At 47.1% G+C, this 23,762-nt stretch overlaps 1 protein-coding gene across 2 annotated transcripts in view; it reads left to right on the top strand.

Annotated features, from left to right (window-relative positions):
* Positions 1–23,762, top strand: part of RARA (retinoic acid receptor alpha) — a 148,298-nt gene that overhangs the window by 107,634 nt on the left and 16,902 nt on the right. For both annotated transcript variants that reach the window (XM_056864005.1, XM_056864006.1), the window contains exon 2: positions 20,202–20,350. In XM_056864005.1, coding sequence (XP_056719983.1) covers positions 20,202–20,350 — 149 coding nt within the window. The remainder of the gene's footprint in view (positions 1–20,201; positions 20,351–23,762) is intronic.

Genomic DNA, 23,762 nt, shown 5'->3' with positions numbered 1-23,762 from the left:
TTTGCCGCAGCCGCCATTGGACCGTGAACTCTTGGTGTGCCCGTTTTCCTGGGTAAGACATTGAAGGGGGTGCAGATGCCAGTATTCAATAGGTGGCACAGCGCATGCTCACGACTTCCAGGAAGAAAAGCACAGTGTTTTCCACCCTGTTGTAAAGGGGGAAGGAGAATTGTACGGCGTCTCGCCCCATAAAACCAACTTGGTTGACCCATCCTCCAGTTCCCTCCCCTTTCGCCCCTGTAAATTTCAGGGTTTTTTTCCTTCTTCGATAAGCTGGAGACCAAACAGCCCCGAGGAGAATCTGTGTTGACTTGCTTTGTCAAACAAAGGTGTGCTCTATAAACGCAAAGGTAAAAGGGTTATTTGCAGCCTACCAGAAACCTTTGAGGAGGGAAAGGAAAATAGCTGCTTCCTTTGGTGGTTTCAGCTTGACCCTTGTTCTTTCTAGGTCAGGCCCGACCCTCTTGAAGCAAGGGAGGTCGAATTGGGGAACGGGTGGATTGCATTTGGATGAGGTCTGATCTGGACGGAACCGTTTCAGATCCCTGGTGCTTAATTTTTATGAGCTCAGGTGAACAACCATCTTTCTCCATACTCATTTCCTGGCTTCTACTGGAACCGCTGAGACGCTGTGGCAGGACCAATCTGCCTGCCCTGCTGCTCTCACTGGGCCTCCGAACAAACCATTTTCTGTATCTAGCTACCATCTTGAAAGTGTACTTAGTGAATAGGGTTGCCAACCTCCAGGTACTTAGCAAACCAAAAAACAGCAACAAACTGCAAGCAATTCAAATTTATGCTCAGTAAAGCATATAAAGATACATCCTGTATCTGGTGCAATAATGGACAATGTCCAAAGGTACATACACGGCCACAATAAGGATAATATACAGTCCTAGAATATTAACTAGGAAAGTGTCCTCTTCAAGAGGTAAGGTGATAAGTCATTTCGACAGAAGTCCTTTTTCCTTTCTGTTTCGGCTTATGCTGACAGCCTTCCTCAGGGGCCACTATATAAATAAAATAATAATAACGATATACAGTACAACGGCATAAACGAATAATCAAAACCATGCATAATATAAAGAAAACCTCCAGGTACTAGCTGGTGATCTCCTGCTATTACAACTGATCTCCAGCCGACAGAGATCAGTTCACCTGGAGAAAATGGCTGCTTTGGCAATTGAACTCTATGGCATTGAAGTCCCGCTGGTGGCGAAGAAGGACCTGACAACCCTATTAATGAATCCATTAAAAAAAAAATCATGTCGTTCATCACTTGTTTTATCAAACATTATTATATTATATAGGGCATTCACCAAGTGTTTTTACAAATTGGGTGGGGTCAGGTGCGGCTGAACTTCTGATTGGCTGTGAACATTAAAATAACATTTTTCAATGGCAGCTGCCACCACAGTGTTGGTTTTATTCTCTCACTCATGCCACTTTCCCAGCATATGTTTAAAATCCCCCTTCCTCTCCTGTGCTTGGGCTTCCACTGTGTGTGTGTGGCTCCACCTCCTAAGACCGCCCTTTTTTTGTTGTCTCTGCCTCCTGCGGCAGCGTTTTGCACCCAGTGTCTGAGTTCCAAAGGTGTTCACAGTCTCAAAGGGTTGGGGATCCTTGTATTACATGCTGACTGTATGCTTCCTTGTCCAGGTTTTTCCTGGGATGGTTCCAGCGTGGTGTAGTGGTTAAGAGCAGTGGTTTGGAGTGGTGGACTCTAATCTGGAGAACTGGGTTTGATTCCCCCACTCTTCCACACGAGCAGCGGTGGAACCGGTTGGTTTCCCCACTTCTCCACATGAAGCCAGCTGGGTGACCTTGGGCTAGCCACAGTTCTCTTAGAGCTCTCTCAGCCCCATCTACCTCAAACGGTGTCTGTTGTGGGGAGGGGAGGAAAGGTGATAGTAAGCTGGTTTGATTCTTCCTTAAGTGGCGGAGAAAGTCAGCATATAAAAACTAACTCTTCTACCTGTTGCCCCATCCTAGTTATGCAGTTGTTCAGTGGATGGTTTTTGCTTCTCCTGGCCCCAATATAAGAGCACATTTAACGATGACCTAAATACTTGCTTTGAACCTCATGATTATCCATAGCTACCAAATCAAAAGGTCTGAACGATTATTCTGAAAGAGATTCAAGTGTCAGCAAGTCCTTGAAGGGGAACAGAAGGTCAGTTACTGAGAATGTCCTTCTAAATGCCTGGCCGACCAAATGTTATGTGTGGGCAGAATAATTCAGAAAACGTTCTCAGCAGATGAAGAGGCACCTGGAAAGCATATAGTTGCTTCAGCATGGCTATCTGGCTAATCTGCCATACACACATCCTATCACAATCAGGCTTCACGTTTGTTGCCATAGGATTTGCATCTGTGTGGGGCTTGCTGCACACTGTATGCCTAATAACTGCCCATTTTGCCCTTCTGTAGGCTTCACTTGACTCAACTCTGCCTTGAGATTAGGATGGAATTTTCCCCAAGATCAGATTGACTGGAAATTTTGTTTCCCACTGTAAATGATGTGGCTTGACTCATTTACTTGAGTAGTCTGTGGCTCTCTGCTCTGTAGGCACCCTCAGGTTTATTCCTCCACAAAGGTTAATCTCTCGGGGATGACTTGGTGAGTGTTTTGATGTGGGTGAGATTTCAAATGCATACCGGATTTTACCTTCACCAAAAGGGGCTTGGCATGGAGTTTTTGACTGTAGAGACAGCTGTTTGAGTAGACTGGTGTTTGATCCACCTGCATAGCAGAAGTCGTCTCTGTCCTATGTCAAAAGCGGGGCATGCTGGCCAACAGAGATGTGGAAAGATCCAGAATTCTGGTGGAGGGCAATTGGAAATGGAAAGAAAAGCCTTTGGCCTCATGGTGCATACATGTTGGAGGAAGGACTGGTGTAAATGTGCTTCTAGACTATGAGAACGTGTTTGTCTGTAAAGTGGCACACTGTTTGGTACAGTACACTATCACAGTGAACCCTGTGGAATAACTCCTTGGGATGATGCATGTAAAAATAGATTTGTGGGTTGGTTTCGTATGCTTACATCCACGCTCTTCTGTACTTGAATGTTTGTTTGTTGTGTATGAAGCTGGATGTATTGGATATTAAGTTTGTGTGTGTGTGTTGTTTATTGTATATTCAGTTTGTGTGTTTGATGTGTATTACATTTTTGTGTGTGTTGTGTATTAAGTTAGGAGAGGGGGGACATTATAGAGGTTTATAAAATTATGCCCTCTCCCATAATACTAGCACTTGGGGGCACCCAATGAAGTTGCTGGACAATTAGGTAGAGGACAGACTGCTGAATTCAGTGCCAGCGGATGTCGTGACGACCACAAACACAGATGGCTTTAAAAAAGGGGGGGGATTAGACATATTCATTGAGAAGAGGCCCATCAGTGGTTACTAGCCATGCGTCTCGAAGGCAAATCCATATTCAGAGGCAGCAAACCTTTGAGTACCAGTGCTGCTAGGAGGCAACATCAGGGAGAAGACCTTGTTCGTTGGCCATTCAGGTAAACTGTTCGGCTGCTGTGTGAAACAGATTGCTGGAATAGATGGACCACTGGTCGATCCAGCAGGGCTTTTCTGTTTTCTTATCAGAGAAGGAGTTCGTTTTGGTATCCCGGATTATTTCTTTGTAAACATGTGGGGGAAATTGGACGGATCTGTATTGTGCACATGGTCAAGGAGCAGATGTGTTGGAGGCTGTGCATATTTCTGTGTTTTTATCAAAGTGCAGGCAAGAGCTTTCATTTTCACATCCTGGGATGTATCATGGATCCTTCCCGGCAACTGGCAGGAGCTTCATGGGGGCGAGGCTGGGGGCAGCAGTCCGCACGACCAGCGGAATGACATCACTTCCAGGTATACCTGGAAGCGCCAGCATTGGACCGGAACACTTTAACCCTCTCCTCCAAAAACTCTATGGTTTGGGGGTGGGGAGTGCTAGAGCGTCCGCCGCGTAAACCCAGAAGTGACATCATTGTGCTGGGCACGCGGCTCCCTCCCTTCAGTTAGCCTGCTTCCGTCCGCTGACCAGCTGAGGGTCAGCGGGCAGCCTGGTCAATTGCCCGCCATTATCAGGAAGATGGGAATCCTAATCGTGGATCAAGAGGACCCTACACAAAACATACACAGTATACAAAATCATACTTTCATAGGGGAATTACACAACACTGACCAAAACGGAGAGCAGGTGTGTGTATTAATGCCCGTGCATTTCTGTGGATGTCTCTTAGGATTTTTTTTTCCTGTTTCCGGAGCATCTGTTTGGGTGAGGGAGGGCCATTAAGCTCATTAGGACTGGCTGTCAAACATATTGAGGATCACACTATAATTATATGGGGGAGATATGGTAGGTAATCTGCATGATGTAAAAATTGAGCATTTTCTCTCCTCTCCAGGTATGTGTTCTCAGCATTGCTCAATATAGTTCTTCTGTGTGTGCATGCGCACTGTATGCTGTATATGTTCTGTGGTGTGCTCTTTTGATCAGTCCGTTAACTGCTTGTATCTGTTTACCGTGTGAGCAGTGTGTGTGTGTGTAAAGTGCCGTCAAGTCGCAGCCGGCATATGGCAACCCATTATGGGGTTTTCAAGGCAAGAGACTAACAGAGGTGGTTTGCCAGTACCTTCCTCTGTATAGCAACCCTGGACTTGGTGTCTCCCATCCAAATACTAACGAGGGCTGACCCTGCTTAGCTTCTGAGATCTGACGAGATCAGGCTAGCCTGGGCCATCCAGGTCAGTACATGAGTATTTAGTTGCAACACAGGTATGCTTTAAAAGGGTTTCCTTGTGCTGTTGTGCTTCCATAGAGTGTGTACTTGTTTGTGTCTCTGTGTGCGTAATCCCTTAAGCAAATTCTGTACATGCATGTTACTGAATATTGTATAAGTGCGGAGTGTATAGGGGATCCACTTCATTCCTTCCTTGATAGATTGGTATGATAATTCATCAGGCAATCCAGGTATGTCCTGTCCTGTCCCCTCCACTTGGTCAACAGCCAGAAACTCAGGTGGAGCCACTCAGGGATACCAGAGGCATGCTAAATAAAGACTTCCATAACATACATTTGTGCTGTGGGGAAGGGAAGAAACAGGACTCTTCTGTGTCCTAGGGAGATTCCCCCCCTCCACACACACACAAACCAAAGCACAGTGTTAGTAGTTGAATGTATAGAGTCAGTATCATGTCAGATATAATCAAGCTTAATTACAAAAACTTTGTACAACTCTTGAACACATGAAGCTGCCTTATACTGAATCTGGCCCTTGGTCCATCAAAGGCAGTATTGTCTACTCAGACCGGCAGCAGCTCTCCAGGTCTCAGGCAGGAGTCTTTCACATCACCTACTTGCCTAGTCCCTTTAACTGGAGATGCCAGGGACTGAACCTGGCACCTTCTGCATGCCAAGCAGATGCTCTACCACTGAGTCACAGCCCCTCCCCAATGGCACATGAAATGAAAGGGTAACGTTTTGCACACATTTCTGCACTGTGTGTTTTAATATTCTGTGTGTGTTGCAGTAAATCATAGTTTGTGTGTGATCTTTTGTGCGTGTGTGTGTGAGAGTCATAAACTGTTCAGACCTGTGTGTGTGGGTCTAATGTGCATTCAGGACAAGCCTGTCACAGACTTGTTATCAGCAGTCTCTGGCTGGGGGAGATAATAGGCCCTGCCCAAATCCTCCCTCCAACACTCGCCTCAACTCCTCTGCCAAGATCCCTGCTTTTTTCTGACTTGTCTGTTGTCAAGTGCACCAGGGCCCTCTCTGGCCCCACCGTGGCTGTTTTTGTGCTGCTCATGCAGCCCATATCTTTTGCCAGCTACCCCTTGGGATGCCCCTCCTCTCCTCTTCCAGCTCTGCTGCTTACCTCCCTTTCTCTCATCATGGGTTTAGCCCTGGCTGCTTTGCAGGGGTGAGTCAGGCAAGTCCTCTGCCCCTTACCCACGTTCCTTGCGTTGTGCTTATGAGCAGTATGGAGGCTGGGAAATAATCTTTCCCCCTTCTCGTAACTGTAGAGCTTGAGGTCACCCATTGAAGCCAGTTTCCGATTATTTTGTTCCAGAAGTAGTTTCAAACAATTCAGTTAACTTCCAGAATTCACTCACTCATAGGTCATTTATGCATGGGTACTTTCACTCATGTTTGCCCCGGTCTGTCTCGGTTGTTCCTTGGAGTTATGCATGAGTTTTCCCCCCATTAGAGATGACCTTGCTGCCAACCTTCACAAATCCTGGGACTTCCCATTCCTCTATTAACCCGATTCTTCCCTCTCCCCTGAGCTCAGTCGGGGTGAAATCCCCATGCATAAGGCAAAGCGCAGGATGCAGAAGCTTAGTTTCTCTCACAGCCAATTGCAAAGCAGCATGTAAAGAGGCAGGGATTCAAATGCTTCCTGCTTCCTCATAGGTCTTTTGGAGCAGAAGAAAGGCTTTTTAAAACTGAGGCTTGTATTCCCCCCCCCTTCTTTCAGAGTGCTCCATTTTTTGTTCTTAAAATGTTTTTTTATATCGCTATTGGGTTTGGGGGGGGGATTTTCTCTCACTGTAAGCTCTACAAAGTAAGCCAATTACAAAGCAGCATTTAAAGGGGTCGGGACTTGATTTGAGCTTGGAGACTGCTGGTGCATAGATTCCCAACAGGAAAGTGTGGGTCCAGCGAGCAACGAACTTCAGGTAAAATTCCCATGCATAAATGACCATAGGGGTACCAATCCTGGGTTAGGAAATTCCTGAAGGTTTGGGGGTGGAGCCTGAGGATAATGTGATTTGAAGAGGGGAGGGGCCTCGATGTGGTATAATGCCATAGAGTCCATTCTCCAAATCCACTATTCTCTCCTGGCGAACTGATCTCTGTAGTATGGAGATCAGTTGTAATTCTGGGAGTTCTCTAGGTGGCTTCCACACATTCTTAATAAGTCTTTCAACAGTGATCATAGTCACGAGTCAGCTTTCATAGCAACTTGACAATAATTGAGTTGGTTCTGTTCACACGGTCCAGTTAATCTGTTTTGGGTTTCTCCTTTTCTGCAAGCTCGTGCCTGGAATGGTTGTCCCAGACTCCTGTCCGGTGTGGGTGGAGAGGCAGCAGCTACCGCTACCTTCTAGGTGATTCCTTGCTTCCTGGAGGACCAAAATAGTTATTACAGTTCCCATAACCTACAGCATTGTTCCATTTGAATGCTCATTTAGCTAGAACATAATTGCTGATAGGTGACTGTGTTAGCCGAGAGCCAGGGTAGTGGTTAGAGCATTGGGATATCCAGGATGTAGGACAAGGGTGTCGAACTCAATTGTTACAAGGGTCGGATATGGCATAAATGTCACTAGGTTGGGCCGGGCCATGCCTTCCCAGCCCAGATTGAGAATGGAGGTGGTGGTTGCCTTGGCTGGCTCGTGGGCCGGATAAGAGCTCTCAAGGGGCCACATTTGGCCCGCGGGCCTTACGTTTGACACCCCTGATCTAGGATATCTGGGGTCGAATCTCTACTCTGCCATGGAAGCTCGGAGGGGAACCTTGGGCTTGTCGTCCTCTCTCAGTCTAAACTACCTCGCAGGGTAGTTTTGAGAGGATAAAATGAAAGAGGAGAGAAGGACATTATAAGTCACTTTGGGTCTCTGTTGGGGAGAAGAACAGAGAGTATAAGTAAATAAGCTCTGGAATAAATTTTGTTAGGTCTTTTCGTTAGCCTTTAAGGTGCCACTGGACTCCTGCTTTATAAGTTGCCATGCAGGGAATTTTCTGAGACGTTAGTGTCTGCTTTTCTGAGTTCTTCACTCTCAGGCAGTAAGGAAAGTTGAGGGCACACTCGGGTATAAAGGCAGCGTAACATCTAAGCTGTAAAAATTTCAAGAGCGCTATTATTGGACTCCGGTGTGTCTGTGCAATACATTTTTTTAAGATCTTGCTCTTCTAAGGAACTCAGGGCAGTGTCTGTCTTCCTCCTTTCTGATCTTATCCTCTCAACAGCTCTGTGAGGAACGTCCAACTGAGAACAGAAGTAGCCCAAGATCACTTGGTGAACTTGAAGGTAATGTGGAGGTTTGGGCCCAGGTGTCACAGATCCTAGTCGGACATTTCAACCGTGACACCACGCCAAAACCCCCTCCTCAGAATGCTGTCTAAGGCAGCGGGGGCAGATCTTAATGTACAGGGATTCCTTTTGTGCTTTGGAAGGAAGTTCTCTGCTCTTACGTTTGTGAGGTTATGATTTGGCGATTAAGGACTGGCATTTTGTGCATGCTCAGAAGTACTTGTCTTTATTCATATCTCTTTAAAGATGGACAGGGGTGATACTAAATGGGTATGGCTGCAGGTCTAAGACCAGCGGCATCTGCAAGGGGTTTATTTTACTTGCACCCCTCCCTAAAATATACCCTGAACTGCCTGGGGGAGGGAATTAACCTAAGAACATAAGAAAGGCCCTGCTGGATCAGACCAAGGCCCATCAAGTCCAGCAGTCTGATCACACAGTGGCCAACCAGGTGCTTCTAGGAAGCCCCCAAACACGACAACTGCAGCAGCAGCATCCTGCCTGTGTTCCAAAGCACCTAATACAATAGGCATGCTCCTCTGATCCTGGTGAGAATAGGCATGCATCATGACTAGTACCCATTTTGACTAGTAGCCATGAATAGTCCTCTCCTCCATGAACATGTCTTAAAGCCTTCCAAGTTGGCAGCCATCACCCCTCTTAAAGCCTTCCAAGTTGGCAGCCATCACCACATCCTGGGGCAGGGAGTTCCACAATTTCACTATGCTGATGGAAATTTAATTATATTGCTGATGGCTCTGTGCATGCTGGAAAAGTTGTTGCCCTTGCAGTGTTGGTAAGGGAATTGTCCTAATGTGACATTTGCATTGTTCCCCTTCTAAATTCTGCTAATTAAGGACTGCGGATCAGAAAGAATGGCGGGGAGGCCCTTTTTCCTTCCCGGTCTTTAGAGATTCCAGAAGCACTGACCTTCCACCCCCCCACACACACATAGTCTTTGCAGTTCTTCCCCCAAAGAATACGACCTCTGTTTGCTGCCTTGGGGGTGGGAGGTGGGCACCCTGGGCTCCAGCCCAGAGAGGGCATGTTGGGGAGTAGTTAATTTGCGCCTCTGCGGGCATAATTGGGTGACCCGGCAGCCGTCCCGTTGGCACAGGGAACAGTTGCTCCTTGTTCTAGCCACTGGCCTTCTCTTTTGTCTTTGCCCCGGGCGGGTGGGAGCAGGGAACAATATGCTGTGAACTGTACACGTCCTGTTCTGTTGTCTGTCCTTGCATGCAAGGTTACTAGAAGGGCTCTCCCCTCCTCCCAGTCAATGACTGCCCTATTTTTGAGGAATGGGGACCTGGACATAGGGGGATAGGTTGGGGGACCTGGCCCTGAAAAGGTAGGCAAGAAACATTGTGAAGCAGACCTCAGAGGTTCTGCAAAAGCTGGGAATGAACTGACAGTCTGGAGAGGGTGGAAGGGTGCGGAGGCCTTTTGTTGAGACCGTCTCCTTTGGAAGAAGTAAGTCAGAGGCACAAACCTCTCTGTCTTCCATGGGGCTGCAGGGGATTCAGGTGGGGAATATTCTGATGTAAAACACATTCTCCCTCCCCCCAAAAAGATCCACTTCCTTAAAATAACAACACAATAACTTGCAGGGACCAAAAGGCTTTTCATGTGCAATTTTGCATAACCGAACCCTGTCGGCACATAGCAGCACTGAGCACGTTGTTATTTTGGTTTTTTAAATGACATTCAAATTGTGACCATCCACGATCTGGGATACTTAGACAGAGAGGACGGAGGGCAATCCAGGTTCATGGGAGGCGTAGAATGGCTGAATTTGATTTAATCTCTTGCAAGGTAAGATGGGAGACGGGAGAAGTATGGGGGAAGGGGTTCAGACACACACCCCTGAAAACAAGGGCTCTGGAATGCAGAGGAAGTTTTCTCCATCCACTTTCCACCATAATTAACGTGTGATTTTGGGTCTTCACCTCATGGTGGAGTGTGGAGCCAATGTAGTTTAGTGGTTAGAGTGTCCCCTTTCCTTTCCTTCCTTCTCCTCCCTGTCCCCTTCCTTTCCCCTTTCCCTGTCTCTCCCTACCTTTCCAACCTGCCTTTTTGTCTTGTATTTCCCTTCCATCTCCTCCCCCTTGAAAACTGATGTCAGTCTGAACGGTTGAACTCATGAAAACATGAAGCTGCCTTATACTGAATCAGACCCTTGGTCCATCCTAGTCAGTATTGTCTACTCAGACCGGCAGCGGCTCTCCAGGGTCTCAGGCAGAGGTCTTTCACATCACCTACTTGCCTAGTCCCTTTAACTGGAGATACCAGGGATTGAACCTGGGACGTTCTGGATGCAAAGCAGATGCTCTGCCACTGAGCCACAGCCCCTGCCTGGTTGGCCCTATTATTGTTATGCTGGGTAGAAATACCCTCCTTATAGTCAAAGTGGCGCCATCTGCATGTAAAATGTATTGTATTTAATGTTGCTTTTAAATGGTATTTTAAATCCATCTATCCATCTATCCATCCATCTATCTATCCATCTATCTATCCATCCATCCATCCATCCATCCATCCACCTATGATGTAAGTCTAGGGTTGCCAACCTCCAAGTACTAGCTGGAGATCTCCTGCGATTACAACTGATCTCCAGCTGATAGAGATCAGTTCCCCTGGAGAAAATGGCCACTTTGGCAATTGGACTCTATGACATTTAAGTCCCTCCCCAAACCCCACCCTCCTCAGGCTCCACCCCAAAAACCTCCCGCCGGTGGGGAAGAGGGACCGAGCAACCCTATGTAAGCCGCCATGAGCCCAGCCTTGCCAGGGGAGGGCGGGGTATAAATAAAATTTATATTCTATTCTATCTGGGAGACCCTGATTGAAATCTCCATGCTGCCCTGGAATCCTGCTGGGTGACCTTGGGCCAGTTACATACTTTCAGCCTAACCTGTCTCACAGGGTTGTTGTGAGGATAAAATGGAAGAGGGGAGAATGAATGTTGTAAGGTGCTTTGGGGTCTCTGTTGAGGAGGAAAGTGGGATACACTTATGGAGTAGCCAGGTTATGGCCTGACAGCAAGGACTAGGTCCAAGACACAGTGGTGGGGGCTGAAGATTGAACCAACGAGCTTAGCTCTCATAACACCGCCCTAAGCTAGCTCCCAAATTGTCCCACTTAGCTCAAAGCTGAAGGCTTGTTAAAATCTGCCTCTCTTTCAACCCTATCTCAATTCAGCCCTCTATTCCATAGTTGGGACCAGGACCCAGCCTCTAGCTTCTACCTCTTTATTTAATTCATTTATATCCCGCCATTTCCCCCAACAAGGACCCAGAGCTGCTTACATCATTCTCCTCCTTTTTATCTTCACAACAACCCTGCGAACTAAGCTAGGCAGAGAGAGTGTGACTGGCCCAAGGTCACCCAGTGGGCTTCCATGGCACAAGTGAGGATTTGAACCTGGGTCTCCCAGATATTAGTCTGACACTCTTAACCACTTTACCATACTGGCTCACAGCTCCTCATGGCTGGCTAATTTATACAATAACCAGAAATAAGTAGTAAAGCTTTTCCGTCTCTTCCGTCAGACTAAGGGAGCCACATATTTTGCTGCTTCCCCCCAATCCTTGAAAAGCAACAGTCTCTTTACATACAGAACTAGCATGTCAGAGAAAGTGGTATAACCTAGAATTTCCCCTGTCATGCTAGCTTTCTGTGTGCAGGGAATTATATGTGCATGGTGGCCACACAGGGGAAAAATTATTACCATTTGATTCTGCTGAAGATCTAAACTGGTTTTTATTAGATCCTCATTGGCTTCCAGCCTGGTCTCTTGGTTGAACCTGCTTACCTGACCTAACAGATCTTTGCCAAACTTGAGAATGCAACCTCACTATTTCGCTAAGAAGGACTTGCTATTATCAGATACTATTCTAATAATATAACTTGAACTGTATAATTTGAATATAACTTGATAACATCCATTACATTTTCTAGTTTTCGATGGGCCTTTTCAAGAGCCCAATTTAATGTCTTTCCGTCAGCTATGTTTAGTGGGAGATTTCAGCATATACCTGTAGAGGCCAGATTATGCCCCTGTAATTTTAATTCAGTTGAGTCAATTATACATATTTTATCACACTGTGAATTTTATCAGGAGGTTAGAAATAAGCTGATTTTACCTGTATTGACTAGACATTTTAGAAATGTTAGCCATTTGGATGATTTTATTGTTAAATTTTTATTAGAAGATAAAGATGCTTTTATCTCTTATTCAGTGGCAAAGTTCTGTTATGGAGCCAGTAAGGTATGGAGGTCCTCAGTTGGGGTTTTAAAAATGTAATTTTGATACTTGCTGGTCAAATGACTGTAAATAAACTGAACTGGACTGAACTATAACTTGAACCAGCACATAGCTCCATGGCCACCTTTCGGTTCTGCGCTTCCATAGTAGAACATGCCAAGAAATAGTAGAAAAGAGTGTTTCTGAGCATCTGCAGACTGCCTTCCCCTAATCACTGGTTTAGCCCACCAGTTCCCTATGCATTTGAGGTTGTGGATAAAGGCCATGTCAGGCATACTAGTTTGATTCTAGTTGCTGTTCCCTTCAGCATTTAAGTACGTGTTCTAGGGCTACCACCCACCCAATGGGGTCCGAATTTCCCCTGGAGTTATACCTGATTTCTAGACTACAGTTGTCCGTTCCCCTGGAGGAACCGGCAGCTTTGGAGAGCTGACTCCATGGGAGCCAGTGTGGTGTAGTGGTTAAGAGCGGTGGTTTGGAGCGGTAGAGTCTGATCTGGAGAACCGGGTTTGATTCCGCACTCCTCCACATGAGTGGCGGAGGCTAATCTGGTGAACTGGATTTGTTTCCCCACTCCTACACACAAAGCCAGCTGGGTGATCTCCTTCTCCTCCTTCTCCTTCTCCTCCTCCTCTTCTTTCTCCTTCTCCTTCTCCTCCTCCTCCTCCTTCTCCTTCTCCTTCTCCTCCTCCTCCTCCTCCTCCTCTTCCTCCTTCTCCTCCTCCTTCTCCTTCTCCTTCTCCTTCTCCTTCTCCTCCTCCTCCTCCTCCTCCTCCTCCTTCTCCTTCTCCTTCTCCTTCTCCTCCTCCTCCTCCTCCTCCTCCTCCTTCTCCTTCTCCTTCTCCTCCTCCTCCTCCTCCTCCTCCTTCTTCTTCTTCTTCTTCTTCTTCTTCTTCTCCTTCTTCTTCTTCTTCTTCCTCCAAAAACCTACTGAGCTTCCTCCTCTTCCCCACTCACCATTCCCCAAATCTCCAGGGATTTCCGAAGCCAGGGTTGGCAAACCATAACTGGTGCCAACCCACTGGGCCATGCTGCATTTCCCAGAATTAGGAACAGAGTCTAAGCTCTAGCTGCACAGTCGCGGAGAGGACCGTTTTGCTTGCGTAGCCATGCGCCTCTGTGTCTCCCTTGTACTTGGCCGTGAGCCACACCAGTGTGTGGAGGGAGTCAAGCGGGGCGGGCGGGGGGGAGGAATCGGCCTGGCACTTGGGGCCGTCATGAGATTCGGCATGCACTGTGCATCGGCGCAAAGTCCTTGGGGTTCATTCCCCGGCTGTGAGCCTCTTCCTGAGCGGGAGGCCCCACGGAATGAGACCTCTTTCATGTCTAATCTCCTGGCATGCGCCAGCCCTTTTGTTTGGCGGGCTGCATCCTGGCTCTTTTCCCTGCAAGTTTTGTGTGTGTGTGTGTGCAGCTTTTTTATTATTCTTTTTTGCCGAAGAAGCGGGGGGAGCTAATCAAACCCATCCTTGGGGGACTGGCCTGGAGCTCTTTCCCATCTGAAGGCCCGTTCGCCCTGCGCGGGGCCAGGCCTTTTAATATCCTGTCTGACTGGTTCGCTCCGGACTCCGGCTCGAAGAAAAACATCGGCAGACATCCTACAGGAAAGGGGCCATGGGTGTGCAGCCAAGCGCCTTAACCTTTTCATGCCTGAGGGAGCAGAAAACACAACACACATGTGCAGCCCATGTAGGCATAGATTGATATGTTTGGTCTGTTATGCCACAGCGCGCATGCTTGTCAATACGAGTCACCGCATTCACACGAGGCAGCCGCTTTTCATATTGGTGTTTTTATTAACAAGCACCCCAGATGGATGGACTCAATGAAGGAAGCCATGGCCTTCAATTTGCAGGATCTGAGCAGGGCTGTCCAAGATAGGACATTTTGGAGGACTTTCATTCATAGGGTCGCCATGAGTCGGAAGCGACTTGACGGCACTTAACACACACACATCCTAGAATCCACTCCTTGCAGAAAATAGAGCGAAATCTTAAACAGCGTGGCTTCTGGTCTCTTCTCCGCCGTCCCTTTAGTTCGGTGGTTTTCAAGCCCAGGGCTGTGAACCCATGGGTTGTGAACCCCTATGGAGCAGCCATTGGAAGGGAGGCAGAGTTTTGTGAACATGCACTGCTAATGTGCATGCGTTGAGAGCCAAAGGGCCAGAACTCCTGCCTGTCTTTGCTCCTGGGCTGAGAGAAGAAGCAGGATGGTGAGGTCATTTGGGGTGGATAAGGTTCCTTTTTAGTCCAGGCGTGTTCGGAGACCTCCGTTGCCACCGTCTTTCCTCTGCTCGGTATGTGCTTGCAATGTGGACATAGGGTTGCCAACCTCCAGGTGGGACCTGGAGACCTCCCAGAATTGAGCTGGATAAGGAATGTGGGGTCCTGGCTTCCTCTCTGTCATGCTGGTCACCAACACCCCATTTCCAGAACTGTGTCTTGAACCCATAAGTCCTGGGAATTGCAGATTTTGAACTAAATTGTGTGTGAATTGGTGTGTGTGTGGGGGGTGTCTCAGTAAACCAGCATGCCTTTCATGAGTTGATCTCAGCTCCAAGGGTTGCCAGATTTCCTTCTGAGCCCAAGTCGGCTAGGTAGGACTTTCCTCATAAAGCTTCTGTATGGACTCATTTTCGGGTAGAGGAGTCTAGGGCAGAACACCTTAGTGGTAGGGTTGCTAGCTCGGGGTTGGGAAATACCTGGAGTTTTTTTGGGTGGAGCCTGAGGAGGGCAGGGTTTGGAAAGTGGAGGGACTTCAATGCCACAGAATCCAATTGCCAAAGGGACCATTTTCTCCAGGGGAACTGATCTCTATTGGCTGGAGGTCAGTTGTAATAGCAGGAGATCTCCAGCTACTACCTGGAGGTTGGCAATCCTACTTAGTGGTCACATGTGAAAGGAGCTTTCAATCTAAGGTTTCCAGGTCTTGCACTGTCCTGGGATACCGCAACTCTTTCTGCTGATGCTCCATGGGGCAGCAGGAAAAAAATAATTTTTAAAAAATCATCATCACACTAACAGAATAATATCCCTTTTGGGGGCAACCCATTCCTCTCTAGGAATTGCTAGAAACTCTGTGGTTTTACCATAGAGTTTTCAGTGATTCCTAAAGAGGTGTGACATCATTTCCAGGTTTTCCTTGTAAGTGACATCACACTGTCGCTCTCAGTGCCTCTCATGTCCTCCCCCCTGAACTCCCACCAGTTTTCAGGCTGTGCCTGGTAACCCTATTTTAATCTCACATCTCTCCATCCCAATCAGCTTTCTTTTATGTACCTTTTCATTTCTGCCTGCAGACGACCTAGGTATTACGGAAAAGCTTCTGCAGAAGTGAAATTTGATCCAGTAAAACCAATCTTCCGGTGTACTGCTGTTTTAAGTTGTTGGAACCCGCTCTCTACCATCCCTGTAACACACCAAGCAACTTCTTCCTTCTGAGAAATGGGAACTGAATCCCGGACTGAAATCTAGTCACCTCCTGCTTTAACCAACCTGAACCTTGCTCCCTTTTGAACATCCGTGGCTTGGATACCATGGAGTGTTTCTGAGGATGAGACTATTTCCCCGGCATGGCATGATTTTCTGCCTTCCCCAGCTGTTGTAGCTCAGAATGCCCTCAAAATGATGCTCCTGGTGGCAGGAGACCCACCCAGGAACAGAGTTTCAGGGGGTGGTGGGGAAGCTGTCCTTTGCAGGTGGAAATCATTTTGTCCGTGGAAGTTTTGCATTGGAGAAGAGGAGGTTGAAGAGGCACATGATTGCTCTCTTGAAGTATTTGAAGGGCTGTCACTTAGAGGAGGGCAGGGAGCTGTTCCTGTTGACAGCAGAGGATAGGACTCGCAATAATGGGTTTAAAATATGGGTGGAAACAGTACCGGCTGGATATTAGGAAAAACTTTTTTACAGTAAGAGTTGTTTGACAGTGGCATCAGCTACCCAGGGAGGTGCTGAGCTCCCCCTCACTGGCAGTTTTTAAACTGGACAAGCACTTGTCAGGGATGCTCTAGGCTGGTCCTGCATTAAGCAGGGGGTTGGACTAGATGGCCTGTGTGGCCTCTTCCAACTCTACGATTCTATGATCTGAACCCTGGTATCCCATCCCTCTCCTCCTGGGACTTCCCATTAAGAAAAATGGCCCATGTTATGGGCCTTTTAAAAACTTCCCTTCCCCTATGCTAGGCTTCTGTCTCATTTTAACCAAAACCGACTCTCTTCTTTGTCGTAAGAGAGCTAGTGGATCTTGGAGATCAAGTGAGTGGGAAAGGGGTGTGTGGGTAGTTCCTTCCTTCCCCCTGGATTTTATGCACTGTATGGGTGAAGGTGGAGGTGCAGAATATTGTATTGTTGTGTTCGGCGTTAATTAGCCTCTTCTCTTTCAATGCAACCCCTAGCGCAGATGAAAAATCCCTGTGCCCCGTAAGTTCATCATGAAAAATAAACAGGAGAAGAGACCCATCTCTTACGTTTTTTACCCCAAATAATAGTGTAAGAGAGTGAAGAGACACGGCCACTTCCAAAACAGTCTCTACCACAGTAATCTATGCCACTGAACTAACAGTGCAATCCTAGGCAGAGTTACTCCAGTCTAAGTCCATTGAAATGAATGGACTCAGACTGGAGTAACTTTCCTTAGGTTTGCACTGTGAGTCACCTGGAACGCCCAGCAAAGTGATGAGCAGAACCTGTATGGCTTCGTTACATTATCTCTCAAGGGCAGAACTGGGCTATGAGTCTTTATCCTGCATGGCGGGCAGATACCATATATAGAAGACCAAGTTCCCCAAGGTACCTCTAACCCCGAGGTAGTTGGGTCATCTGGTTTGTCCTGTCAAGTACTGAGTAAGGTGGGGCTGTGGTTCAGGAGAACAGCAACTCCTTTGTGTGTGGAAGGTCCCAGGTGCAATCACCGGCATCTTCAGTTAAAAATTTCAGGTAGGAGGTGATGTAGAAGACCCCATTGGTGATCGTGAAGAGCCAACGCCAGTCCAAGTAGACAAGGCCAACCTTGGTGATGGATGTAGAAAGTGCTGTCAAGTCACCGCTGACATGGCGACCCCGTAGAGTTTTCAAGGCAAGAGGCGTTCGGTGGTGGTTTGCCATTGCCTGCTTCTGCATGGGCTGAGAGAGTTCTGAGAGAACCGTGACTGGCCCAATGTCGCCCAGCAGGCTTCATGTGGAGGAGTGGGGAATTGAACCTGGTTCTCTAGATTAGAGTCTGCTGCTCTTAATCACTACACCACACTGGCTGTCCTGGCCTTGGTAGACCAATATAACCAGTATAAGGAAGCTTTGTGTGTTATCACCCAATAGGTACAGGTGTGTGGTAAAAGCAGGGCCAGATTAAGGTTTGATGAGGCTCTAAGCTATTGAAGGTAATGGGGCCCTTTATATGTCCAGCTGTCCTTTGTCAACAACAAATTGTCGCTGTTTTTTGTGTTGAATATATGCTATATGGTAATTTATGGACCAAATAGGTATCTAAAGCCATTTGCACATAACAAAATATGTATTTTATCAAACTAATTGTTGAACTGAAATACAATTAAGAAGAAGTATATTAATAGTGAAATAATTATTAAGCTCTAACTTAAAATGATTTTTTATTCATAACAAACTTAATAATGCAAACACATTGGCATTTGGCCAATATATAGAAATGAGCAAACCAGTGATATTTTAGGGAGCAGGCTTGCAGGTGGGGCCCATTACTTACATCATAGGAGCCTACACAACACAAAACACTGTTGCTGTATGTAGGTTTTATTTTATTTGTTTTTTATCTTATATTTTGGAAATGTACATCCAGGTTTTTTTCCTTTAAATTTTTTGGGGGGGCCCAAGAGAGTGGGGCCCTAAGCTATAGCTTGTTTAGCTTATACGTAAATCCGGCACTGGGTAAAAGACATGTCTGTAGCAATGGCTACACATCTGGGAAGTTAGCGCTCGGTAAAAGGTGATCTTAATTGCGAACGGTGAATAAGAGGGTGGATGGGAAGGTGGCATCGTATAGCCCGATCTCGTCAGATCTCAGAAGCTAAGCAGGGTCGGTGCTCCGAAGGGAGACCACCAAGGAAGACTCTACAGAGGAAAGCAATAGCAAAAACCACATCTGCTTAATCACATGCCTTGGTAACCCCTTGCTGGGGTCGGCTTCGACTTGACAGCACTTTGTGTGTGTAAAGTGCCGTCAAGTCGCAGCCGACTTATGGCGACCCCTTTTTTGGGGGGGTTTCATGACAAGAGACTGACAGAGGTGGTTTGCCAGTGCCTTCCTCTGCACAGCAACCCTGGTATCCCTTGGTGGTCTCCCATCCAAATACTAACCAGGGCCGACCCTGCTTAGCTTCCGAGATCTGTCGAGATCAGGCTCGCCTGGGTTTACACACACAAATAAGAGAGTGTATGAAGAGGATCGTGGATGCTCTTCAAAGTATGACTTTAGATTCCCTCACCCCACAGTATTTCATGTGGAACAGCTGGCTCCTTTCCCGAGCACTTAATTTAAAAATATTGCGTGTGTTTGTTTTTTTTAAAGGCATGCTTCAGTGTCAGCATAATTTTGACCTAAAAGGCTCACTGCTCCTGCTTGGAGGGAGATTTCATGTACTTTGCACAAGCTCAGAGGCACTTTCAGGATCACTTCTGTGCAGATCTAGCATGCTTAAAAAAAAATTATTAAGCACGGTGTCTACCTCATTCGTTGTTCCCAACCCACCCAAACAAGCAAACTCTTTTCCCTCCTGGAGCTGAGAGCTCAAGCATGTCAGCTGCCGCCGCCTCTCCTCTCTCCTTCCTCCCCTCCCTCCTTCCTTTCCTCTTCCCCCGCTAGTTGATCTGCAGTGCCAGCAAGCAACACTCCTGGGATTGGTTGTGTCTGGCTCAATCCCACATCTTATTTCTCTGCCCTGAAAACGTCAAATCGCATCTCGCCGCGGTGCTATCCCACCCTTGCCAAGAGCCCAGCGCGGGCGGCTTCCAAAGTTTCCAGCCCTTTGGGGCTTACCAGTTGGGGGCTATTCTGCCCTCTTGAGCTGTTCTCTTATCTCTCTCCCCCGCTCTCCCCCGCATGCACGTTTCTTGTGGAGGGGGTCTGATTCGAAGGCATTCCGGTTGCCGAATCTGCCTGACCAAAATACAAGGTGCTAAAAAGCATCCCTCTGGGACACGATGCTAGAGCAATTCACTTTCAGCCTGTGCCGGTAAAACCACAGAACGGCGCTCCCGAGCAGCCAGCCTGGCATATGCGTTAGGGTCTGTGTTTGAGCAGAGTTGTGGGTGCCCTGCGGGAGAACACCCACCCCCCACACAAACACACACACTTCAACTCTAGTCAACAAGCCCTAAATTGGATGCAAAGAATAAATGTGCTTAAGAAATTGCAGCCATTTTATGTTTCCAAATGTTCTGTCGTGCCCGAGTGTTGTTCTGCAGAGAATTTAGAAGGATTAAAAAATAATAATAGTAAGATAAAGTCGGTAAGGTGGAATAAGTCCCTTGGCATGCGAACAGTCCAAGAGTTCACACCCAGCTTTAAAAGGGGAGCATTACCATAATCTTCTTGCCTTTGCCTTCTTTCTAAGAAGACCAGGGACTGGTTCATGTGTCCAACATCACATGAGGATTTTGCACATGTGACTGGGCCATGGCCGATCAGACTCTGTGGGCAGAAGTCTGGTATCTTCTCAGGTGCATTGCTTTTCAGTAGCCGGTAGTCAAGTGATGTGAGTGCATGGATGAATCAAGTCCCAAAGGGTCATCATGAAAGTGGTGTTCAATCAAAATAGACTCTTCCTGTGAAGCTCCAGGCAGACTTTAAAAAGCCTCTTCACTTTACAAATCTATTTCTGAGAAAGTAACTTTACAAACAATATTTCTCTCTCTTTCTCCGCAGCTATTGAAACACAAAGCACCAGCTCAGAGGAGATTGTGCCCAGTCCCCCTTCGCCGCCCCCTCTGCCCCGGATCTACAAACCCTGTTTTGTGTGCCAGGATAAGTCCTCCGGCTACCACTATGGGGTCAGTGCCTGCGAAGGATGCAAGGTGAGGAATGGGAATAAACAGCAGGGGTTGGGGAGACCCATGCTGCAGGGAAGGTATGGGTGATGTTAATTCATTGGGGGCACACCATGCTCTCTCCCAGGAGTCTTCTTTAGCCCTGAGACCAGATCATAAAGGAAAGCAAAATTTTGGGAGAGGTACTATGATGTCTTGAGATTAAGAAAGGGGCAGAACCAAGCCTTGCAAATTACTTTTGCATTGGCACATTGTTGCTGCAAACGGAACATGTCACTAGGCCCCCTCTGTGCCAGATATTCTCCGTCTCTTTGGTTTGCTCTGGGACTAGTATTGTTACAAAGGCAGTTTTGTTTCTGCCGAAGGAACGGGGCAGTGGTTGCATGCAGTGGGGAGGATATGGAAGGGGGGAGGCGCAAGCTCTCAGCCTGCCGTCCCACCAGGAATCAGTGCTATTTCCTCCACCCCACCCGTGGATGGCTGTTGTTATTCTTCAAAGGAAGAAACAGCTACTGAGGATATGGGAGTGTGTGTTGGTGTATATACAAGGGTCTTGCTTTGCAAGTAGTTTATTCTCTTTTCTTCCAGTGACAACCCCCACATACACTTTCTTTTAAATGTGGAGGGTACGTGCTAGGACGTTGCAGCAAAAATAATCAGGGATTCTTTTTGCACCTACAATTTTTTTTAATGAATGGGCCCTAGCCTACTTACGTAGGAGTAAATTTTTGTCCTCTTAAAACAATCCATGTATTCCCTCTCCGTTCACACTCCATTCTCTCGCCAAGCAGGCAGCTTGACCAGGCAGGTCAGGTTGGCAGAGATCACCCCGGGCGAGGCGGCACTGTGTTGTGTGCCTAGACCCCACCAGCAAATCTGCTTTCCTTTGCTCATTAACATGAGGTCCTTTGTGCTTTCATTTGCATGGAAGAAAAGGCTCTCTCTTTCCCCACCGGGGAGTCCCTTAATCCCATTAGGGGGGCGTGGTGAGGTTGTCCTATGTCCCCTTTGCCGGGGCCAGCCAATGGGGTTAGGGTTCTGCTTCTCCCTCTTCCAGCAGTTCCAGCTCCTCTTGTTCTGCAGTGGCAGTCTTTTTGTTTTGATTTTTTGTAGTATGAAGAACTGCTTCAGTTTTCTCATCTTCCAGTGGGGAAAATACGAGAATGTGTGTATTTCACACACCTTGAGGCTTGTGTTTGCACACAGCAACCTACTGGCCATTGTAATTTATCACCTTTTTAAAAAAAAAATCAAGCATGTAATCCTCATACTGTGTAGAAATCCCCCCTTCTTTCTCTTATTTTCTTTCCTTGCTAAAAGTCTAATTTTGAAAAAAAAATCAGACTAATGGAAACAGATGTGTTTAATTTGCGCAATTCGACATGCAAAACATTTAGCTTTCTGACTTTCACTTGTGGGGGAGGGTAATGCAGGTGGTGCATCTCTTTCTATGTAGAATCGTAGAGTTGGAAGGGACCACCAGGGTCATTTAGTCCAACCCCCTGCACAATGCAGGAAATTCACAACTACCCCCCCTTGCCCCCATGCCCAGAAGATGGCCAGGGTACCGTCCCTCTCATCATCTGCCTAAGGTCATAGAATCAGCATTGCTGACAGATGGCCATCTAGCCTCTTCTTAAAAACCTCCAGGGAAGGAGAGCTTATCACCTCCTGAAGAAGCCTGTTCCACTGAAGAACCGCTCTAACTGTTAGAAAATTCTTCCTAATGTCTAGACGGAAACTCTTTTGATTTAATTTCAACCCATTGGTTCTGGTCCAACCTTCTGGAGCAACAGAAAACATCTTGGCACTCTCCTCTATATGGCAGCCCTTCGAGTACTTGAAGATGGTTATCATATCCCCTCTCAGTCTTCTCCTTTTCAGGCTAACCATACCCAGCTCCTTCAGCCTTTCCTCCTAAGACTTGGTCTCCAGACCCCTCACCATCTTTATTGCCCTCCTCTGGAGACTTTCCAGCTTGTCTACATCTTTCTGAAATTGTTGCATATAAGTTTTTTAAAGCGCAAGATTGTTTTCATAGGTAACAGAAGTCTAGTTAATTGTCAGGCCCCTGAAGAGTGAATGTGTGTCCTTCTTACGAAAGCATACATGCATACTCCTTCCCCAGCTGCTGTCCTCCCGTATTTCCATAGCTCTGGATACATCCTTGTTACAAACTTAAAACCGGTTTAATTGTTAGGGCTAGAAACCCAGCAATACTGTAGTTAAGTGATGGAGGAGGGCTCAGCATCTCCAGCAGACGATTCTCCATTGTGTTATTGTCCCCACATGGCAGGTGAAATTATACAGAGTGTTGTAAGGATTGGTGAGGGAATGTATAGGAAGTGCTTTGAAGTTTTCAAAAGCGCTATACAAATGCTAAAGTTGGGTTTTTTTCCAGCATCTTATCCTGTTTCTAAAGCTGGTTGAAGTTCAACATTTGTATGCCGCTTTTGCTAAGTCTCCTTAGCAATGCTGGCAACCGGTAGCAAGGTGGTGGTAGGAGAAGGCCATCGTACAGGGCTGGACGGGACTAAAAGTCCAGATCCCTTTCCTACAGGCGGCAAGGCCATCCATTGACACCTTATGTTCAGATCTGCCAAGGCCAGTGATCTTCAAGCCCATGGGTTCATGCGCTTTAGAAAGTGCGCATGGGCAGGGCATCCCACCAGCTGAATCTCTTTACAGGTGCTTGGAAAGAAGTGACGGGATGGTGAGGTGAACTCATTCAGAGATGGAAAGGATTATTTTTTAGTATAGGCAGATTTGGTAACCCCTCTCCCTCCTGGAGAAACCTTTTCCTTGTCTATTTCCCCCATCACCACTCCCACATGTCTGTCTTCTAATGCTCCACACATTATTGCAGTAGGAAGCCCCCTCCCCCCCCAGTCATGTCATAACTTCGGCAACTTCCTGGTTCTCAGAAATCCGTACAACAACCCAGTAAGGTAAACCAGTATTGCCCCCATGATATTGCAGATAAAACTAAGGCCAGGAGAGAGTGGCTTGCAAGTGACTCATGTATGTTCTTATTAATCCACACAACAACCCAGTAAGGTAGACCAGTGTTGCCCCCATAATATTGCAGATAGAACTGAGGCCAGGGGAGAGTGGCTTGCAAGTGATTCATGTATGTTCTTAGTAGACCACACAACAACCCAGTAAGGTAAACCAGTATTGCCCCCATAATATTGCAGATAGAACTGAAGCCAGGGGAGAGTGGCTTGCGTCAGGCTCGCACAGTACGATTGTTGCTGAGATTTGAGCCAAGAAGCACAATAATTTTGCTCATGCACATGAAGCTGCTTTATATTGAGCTAGACCTTTGGTCTGTGAAGACCAATCTTGTCTGGTCTGACTAGCAGTGGCTCACTAGGGTCTCCGGCAGAGGTCTTTCAGATCAGCGACTACCTGATTCTTTTAATTGGAGGTGCCAAGG

The sequence above is a fragment of the Euleptes europaea genome, chromosome 18, assembly GCF_029931775.1.
Source record: "Euleptes europaea isolate rEulEur1 chromosome 18, rEulEur1.hap1, whole genome shotgun sequence".
NCBI lineage: Eukaryota > Metazoa > Chordata > Lepidosauria > Squamata > Sphaerodactylidae > Euleptes > Euleptes europaea.
Note: the sequence above shows the minus strand (reverse complement) of the source record. Positions and strands in the feature narration are given on the sequence as shown.